The sequence below is a fragment of the Pygoscelis adeliae genome, unplaced genomic scaffold (genome assembly GCF_000699105.1).
Source record: "Pygoscelis adeliae isolate BGI_AS28 unplaced genomic scaffold, ASM69910v1 Scaffold66, whole genome shotgun sequence".
NCBI lineage: Eukaryota > Metazoa > Chordata > Aves > Sphenisciformes > Spheniscidae > Pygoscelis > Pygoscelis adeliae.
Window position 1 is genome coordinate 2,978,154 of NW_008825167.1, and position 6,890 is coordinate 2,985,043.

Below are 6,890 nucleotides of genomic sequence, written 5' to 3' on the forward strand. Positions count from 1 at the left end.
CTATGATAACATTAAGAATTGCCTTGTGATGGGGGGAGTCCCCAGCCTTTCACAGTTATTCCACCCTCCCCTTGCCTTCAAAATTGCCCTTTAAGGACATGAAACAGTGAACGTCTACTGTCACGTGTCCAGGGTGAACTAAGAATCCCAGCCCTTTCCACTTCCGAAGAGCCTGCAGTGATGGCAGTATCATACACATCATGCTGTTTCCCTGCAGTTTGGTTTCTTTTGTAGGAGAATTAGCATTGAAAGCAAGGGTCTGAGTAAAAAATGGCATAAGAATTGTCCAGATACCAAATATCATCACCCTGTGAGAGTGATGGTGGGAGTTTTGTAGCTGCGATAGTTTAGCTCCTGCTGGTAGACGAAGCCTACCATAACCGGTGCTATGGCTCTGTGCCCTGGCAGTGGTAAAACAGCACCACGTTGATGGACACCCTCGGCTGTCCTTAGGAAAACAGAGCTGCTTGTGGAAAAGTAAAATAGAAATTAAGGGCTTTTTGTTGGTGGTGGGTTTTGTGGTTGTGTTTTTTTGTTTGGTTTGGGGTTTGTTTGGTTGTTTTTGTTTTTAAAATACAGCTCGGAGTACAGTATTATCCTTGCTCTCAAGTCACGGCTTTCTGCCACAAGCATAGGTTCTTCTAGAAACTGGCAAAAGGGTCTGAATGGAAACTCTAGCTTCTGGTGTGACTTTTTGTGGTAGATGAGCAAGGAGCTGACTTATTAAAGGTACCATCTTACAGGTCTGCATTGTGGTGTTGCTTTTAGAAGTGTTTGGCTACGGATGACTAGATACCTCCATTAATGGGCAATTTTATTATTTCTCGTCTTTGCGAAGACTATTTGAGGGAAGATCCTAAGAGAAGACAACCCTAAAGAAGCAGCGCTGCATCTCACTCCCCCAGGGAGCAACTGAGGGCAGCCAGCACCATGAAAAGGAAGCTGTCTCAGTCTAGCCGGTATGAAATGTTTATGGCAAGGATGCTCAAAGGTCTGCCTTTCTGTGGGGTGTTAAGAGCGTCTCATCTCTGGCCCAGAATCTCCCCTAAAGGAGTCGCCCCTTCTGGCCTCCAGGGACACAAGAAAGACTTGCTCTTTCTGAAATTTCAGCTGAAGGAGGCCCTGGCTGGTAGTAGTTGATATGTCACATCTGCCTGGTAAGAGTGTTCACCAAGGAAGTCAGGCTCCTTGGTTGTAAAATCCTTTCTGTCCGGGGAATTTCAAATCCTTGCTAGAGGAGTCCTGCATCCCAGGCTGGTTTCAGGGGCCTCGGCTCCTCTGCTTGGAAGCAGATCATCGCCCTCATCCTGCAAGGGTCAGGAACACGTGCAGAGCATGTTACAGCTGTGCAACACAGCACTTCATTCGTTTGCTTGAAAGGGAGTGTGTTGGTGTGGGAATTTGGGACTTCCAATTGCCAGACTGTATTTCACTTACCAGCAACGCAAGTACAATAATTTATGAGCTGTGTAAAGCATATACCTGTGGCATTTCTTGCTCTTCAAATGCCATTTTAAAAGAAAGTGACAAATACAGCTGCCTGTTGTGAGGAGCCAGCTCTGCTAGGCACGCTTAGCAGCCCTCAGGGAGGAATACTTGCACCCTGCTTCCCAGTACTGGCCAGGTTTGTAGCTCCACCCAACTGTCAGAAAAGAGTAATATTTGCAGCAACACAGAGTCTAGGCTTCATCTTTAGCTAGGGGAGAGAGCAGCTTAACATCACTAAAGGTAACTCCCTTCCCTACAGACTTGCTGTGGAATTTGGGCTCTTGAGGAAGAGCACTTGCCATGAAAGCAGAGCAGCCGTGCCGACTTGTAAGATTAGGACTGTGGGGTTAGGGGAAGGAGGTCTGGAATGGGTAGCATCACCACTAGCTTGAACAGTCACTAGTTGAGACAGTCATCTGCTTATGACAGGGAAAGGAAAAAGATGGCAGCAGAGACATTACTTTTTTTTTTCCAAAGACTTTTATTAATAAACACCTGGAACATTTAAGAGTTACTACGGGCCTTACTTTACATGGAAGTACTGCTTTATTTGCTCTGCCTCATCTCTCCCAACTATCCAAATGTCAGCCCAACTCCAGCTGTTGTCTCTCGTCCCTCTTCCTACCTCATTTTCCAGCACAGTGGCATGTTTACAATCCATATATGCAGTACCTCTGTCATACCAATGAGCACCACTCCATGAACAAGAGTCACTGTAATAACACAGCTCTGTTGTAGCCTAGGTGCTTAGCCAGAGTTCCCCTGGGCCACAGAAAGAGGCTCCTGAACACTGTTGCTGTATGATTTCAAGTCAGATGCAGGATCACCAACTTCTCTCAATAAATAAATTTTATCTTCTAACAGGTTCCAGTGTAGCTTTAGATTCTGAAGATAAATAAAAGAAAGTCTTTCAACATGAAGATTGGCCCTTTACCGAAACAGCAAGATTTACAAGACTACAAATTTAAACCATTTAGAAAAGTAATACTTGAAGCAGAGGAGGAGATACTCCCTGGGTAGGTGTGTCCTCTGGAGGAAGCACAGAAGAGACAAAGGCAACAGTCACTGTGTATACATACCTACAGGCCGTACGGGTGTAACGGACACATGCACATTCATCTGGAAAAGTGAGGATATCACTAGATGGCAGAGTAGTTAGCCTCTATTTCCTCACCTACTCTTACTAGAGGGGGCCTTCCTCACACTCTGCTATTATCCATTCACTTTTAATGAAATCGTCATCTCAAGTCATGTAAAAATGAGACGACAACACTGGAATGAGCTTAGATTTGTTCATGTCTAAACTGCATTAAATTTTCTTCATATTGCAACAGAAAAAGATTTAAGAGAATCTCACTGAGTAGTTGAGCCTCGTTCCCTTTGGTACTTGCACAAGCTTAACATGAAATAAATAAAATCAGCATGCTGCCAGGGCAAGTTGTTTTACAAATGCAAGTGTTTTGATTTAAATACTAAGGTCTCCACATTCATTAGAGGATTAAATCCTTAAACACAGGGGTTAGTGAAGGATAAAGCTCATCCGCCTTCTGGTTTTCAAACCCTGACATGGCAAGAACACCACGACGAGAACACTGACTCCTTTCTTCCTCCCTTGGAGGCTCCAGATTAAAAAGCGCTGAACAGCAAGTGTAACTCCAAACAAGTGCCCGAAATAATGTTTAGTCGACAGTATTTCCTCATCCTTCAATAGCTTCCAGCTTCAAAAGTTTTCTCTAAAATAAAATAGTGGTGAGTTAAGACACTGCAATACCAGGTGGCATTCCAACACATTACAGCAGTCTGTCAGGGTCTTGATTAAAACTAAAGTCACACACCAGAGACAGGTGATCAGAAGGGTAATTGAATGATGGCAGCCTGTTGGGCCCAATTTGCTCTTCAGTCAGCAAGCCCAGGGCTGAGTTCACTTTCAAGGCATGCTGGGAATACCAGATATAATCCAGTGTGTGCCGGCACTCTCCCGAGGGCCGGATCTTCCAGGTGGTGTACGGGGGCTCAGACTGCCCGTCGGGGCTCAGCAGCTTGTACGCACTGTTTAAGTTGAGGCTGGAGTTGGAAAATTCTCTGTAGACCTCCTCAGTTGGCTCCGCGTTGAAGTCTCCGCAGATGATCAGAGGGATCTTCGCACCTTGAGTAATATTCTTCAGGTTCTGGAGAAGATCGTAGCCTTGCGCGGACCGAAACCTCTCCCAGCCAGTACGGGCTTTCAGGTGAGTGACGGCAACGCAGAACAGTCTTCCAGTTTCATTGCACTTCAGCGTCTGAGCTATGGCCACTTGGTTGGTCTTCAGCTTCATGGCGGTGAGCCGGATGTTAGCACTGTTGATGAGCTCAAAGCGGTCTTTGAGGAAAAACAAGGCGCAGCCATCCGGCCCGTTGTTCTGCTCCACATCTAGGCATGGAGACCACGGCTTCGGGAAGAAAGTACACTGGTAGCCGAGTCGGCTGAGGAGCGGCTCAAAGGTGTCAAAGTAGTGGTCGACTTCTTGCAGGCACAAGATGTCAGGCTTGTACGCAAGGATTTCCTCCAGGATGAGGCACTTCCTCTCTTCCCATTTCAGAGCTTCCATGGGGCACCGAACAAAGTTGTCTTTGCCTTCTCCGAGAGCTGAAATGAGCAGGGAGGGGGAGGAAAAGAAAAAAAAAAGTTGTTACAACAGCTAAAGCAGGCTGCCTTCCTCCAGGTTTTGCAGAGGCAAGGCTCTGCTCTCAGGAGCCAGCTGCCACCGCGGAGCAGCCAGTGGCTGCTTGCAGCCCCACACGAGAGCAGGCAGTCTGTCGCAGTGCAAGAGGTTGTAACAGGAAGCGGCATGAGGCTTTCACAACGCTTTGCTTTCCCTCTAAAATGTGCGTACGTCAGTTTACATGCAGGTGATGGGTTTTTCAGGAGCAGCTGCTGACTTTAAGGGTGCCAGGCTTGCCAATGGGTGTGAGAACCCCTTCTTAGAACACTGAAGTCTCTCCAAAAGAATTAAGTTCCCTTTACAGATACAAGTTAGATGAAAGACTTCTTCCCCCTCTTCCCAAGAGTCACTACACTGTGGCAGGTGCTTCCACATGTGGCTGCCGCAGCTTAAGCCTAAGAAAAAATGCAGGGGGATAGGAGTGATTTAACTGCAGAATGTTAAGGAAGTCCCTGTGTGGGAGATTTCCCACCCCAAAAGATTTTAAGATGAGGCTGTTCCATAAGTTAATTTACAGCCTCGATTTTAGGGGTCTGAGAAAAAAAATCAGTTATTTTGAAGAACTAAGAATTCCCATAACAGATCTGAGTCCCTGGATAGTTCACCGATAAACTAATTAGAAAACTGTAGAGAAGCTTTACAAAGAATAAAGCTTAGGGAAGATGAGTCTTTTCTAGGGGTTAACAACTATCTAAAAGCGATGGGTCACAGCTTTTTGAATATACTGTGTTCAGTTAAGACAGGCATTCAGAGCTACCTTTGGCATCACAGTTGCAAGGAGAGACCACCTTTCCTTTCCTATAGAACGGAAGGCAAGCCACTATTTCAGGTGCTGAAAATCTCCCCCCGGCCCTCAGTCAGTTGTGCCTCACGTAATTCACCTCTCTCCCTTTGCTCTGCCAGTCCCAGGCACGCCTAACTACGTAGCCACATCTGCATTTAAACATTTTCACTGCGGCATTTGATCTCAAGGTCACACCTTGAGCTTCGGGGCAGCTCCTACCTTGGGCGAGGATGTTCCACTGCATGACCCGAATGGGGCGGTGGTTACTAGCAGTGTTTTTCTTCAGGTCCACAAAGTCCCTCTGAAATCGGGGCGGCCGTTTCTGCAGAACGATCTGACATTCCTCCAGCAAGTCCTTGGGGTCTATAGGATCCAGCTGTGCTGAGTCCGGCTGCTCCAGGCAGTCCTGGTGCTGGGACACGGCACTGCTGCTCAGCGTCTTGGCGAGCGCACTGTAGAGCCGGCTGGTGCTGTTTCCCATGGAACACACTGGAAAGGAAAAAATGGTGTTAGAGATGTCCACCGTAACTCTTCTCACCACTTAGGTGCCTTGCAGGTAACCTTGTTACAGTGCCAGCACTTTGTGGTTTGTGCAGGAGCCTGTTCCTGAATCTGAGATAAAATAAGAAGGATGCAGAGAGAGGGTTAGTTCTGTCCACAGTCTCATCGTGTTTTGCTTATTATCAGGGGCTGCTAACCTCTGCAGCGTGCAAACGGCCTGGTTTAAGACATCGTGCAGGTGTCTTCTAAGGGAAGAAAGGACTCTTTCATCTAGAGCAGCAGGGTGAAGATTAACTTCTGCACATGTTCTAGGAAACAGAATAGAGTGTACTTTTTCCCTCCTCACAGAGGAGAGAGCCCAGCAGGTAGACAAATACTGCCTGCTCCTTATTTCATGTGCAGCGTTTGTCTCTAACGGAGACGGCGCTCTGCACGGCCGGGTACCCTGTGCCTATTTGGGATGCCTCCGGGCTGTGGGCCTCCTGCCTGCGGAGCAGTAAGCACGGTGACTCATTCCCTCAGGTTAATATTTAATAGGAATCTGTGATCACAGCTTCATTTGCCCCAAAGCAGCAACGTTTTTATGGGCATGGAGCAGCCAGATGCTTCTGCTGGCTTAGACCCCAGGATGTAGGGTGGAGGGGGGGGTCCCTCCAGCCCCCCTTCAAGCCCCTATGCTCATGCCCCTCACCCTCCTTTCTCCCTTCGGGTCCTTGCTCCTTTGCGCTGTGCCCCAGCTCAGCAGCTTCCAGCACACCCTGCGGTCCTGCAGTCCTCCCCAGGCCCCAGCGACCTCCTGCTCCTTTGGCCATCTTAAGCACATGTCCTGCAAATAAGCAGCTGTCCCCCAGCTCTCCCTGTTAATGCCTGTCAGCAGTTAGCCCCCCACCCCACCGTCTCCTGCAGGGAGGTCCCCCCCATCCCACACAGGGTCACAGCTGCCGCGGGGGGTGTGTGTGTCCCACTCTGTTCTGCCCTTTGGCTTACACGCAGGAGGGGGCTGCAGGCACTCTCCCTTAGCAGCGGTCAAGCAGCAGAGCCATCCCTTTCAGACAGCAGCCCTCATGACTACTGTGCTATAAAATACCACTTCCTCCCACTTCGTAAGAGCACAACCAGTACCACCGTGCAGCTGTAAATGCCCTGAGGCTTGCTGACTGCAAGCACACAGGAGACCATTAGCGTTAAGGGCCGGGCTCCAGGGTAGCGGTGGAGGCGTTTGCACAGAGTTCATGATATTCCTACACATCTCCGCAGCAAGTCCTTGGCACGGCCGTGCATGCCCCAAGATCTCTTCCAACACTTCCTCAGGAGGAGGGTTTTGTTTGGAAGTGCCACCCTTGCCACAGTGCGTGGGGAGTACTTGAAAGGAAGCTGGGTTTGCGCTTTTCCATGCTCGGCACTCTGCCCCAGTA

At 48.5% G+C, this 6,890-nt stretch overlaps 1 protein-coding gene across 1 annotated transcript; it reads right to left on the minus strand.

Moving 5' to 3' along the window:
* Positions 1–1,964: 1,964 nt before the first annotated feature.
* Positions 1,965–6,287, minus strand: CCRN4L (CCR4 carbon catabolite repression 4-like (S. cerevisiae)). The gene is made up of 3 exons (XM_009328872.1): positions 6,167–6,287; positions 5,194–5,463; positions 1,965–4,114 (listed from the first exon to the last, which is right to left on the minus strand). Exons 1-3 carry the CDS (start codon positions 6,285–6,287, stop codon positions 3,279–3,281), a joined length of 1,227 nt encoding a protein of 408 aa, XP_009327147.1. The 3' UTR covers positions 1,965–3,278.
* Positions 6,288–6,890: the final 603 nt, after the last annotated feature.

Coding starts and splice junctions, on each gene's coding strand:
- CCRN4L (XM_009328872.1), bottom strand. CDS start 6,287: ATGGCCAAAGGAGCAGGAGGTCGCTGGGGCCTGGGGAGGACTGCAGGA. Junction 5,464..6,166: donor ACCCGAAGGGAGAAAGGAGG/GTGAGGGGCATG, acceptor TTTCCTTTCCAG/TGTGTTCCATGGGAAACAGC. Junction 4,115..5,193: donor GTGGAACATCCTCGCCCAAG/GTAGGAGCTGCC, acceptor TGCTCATTTCAG/CTCTCGGAGAAGGCAAAGAC.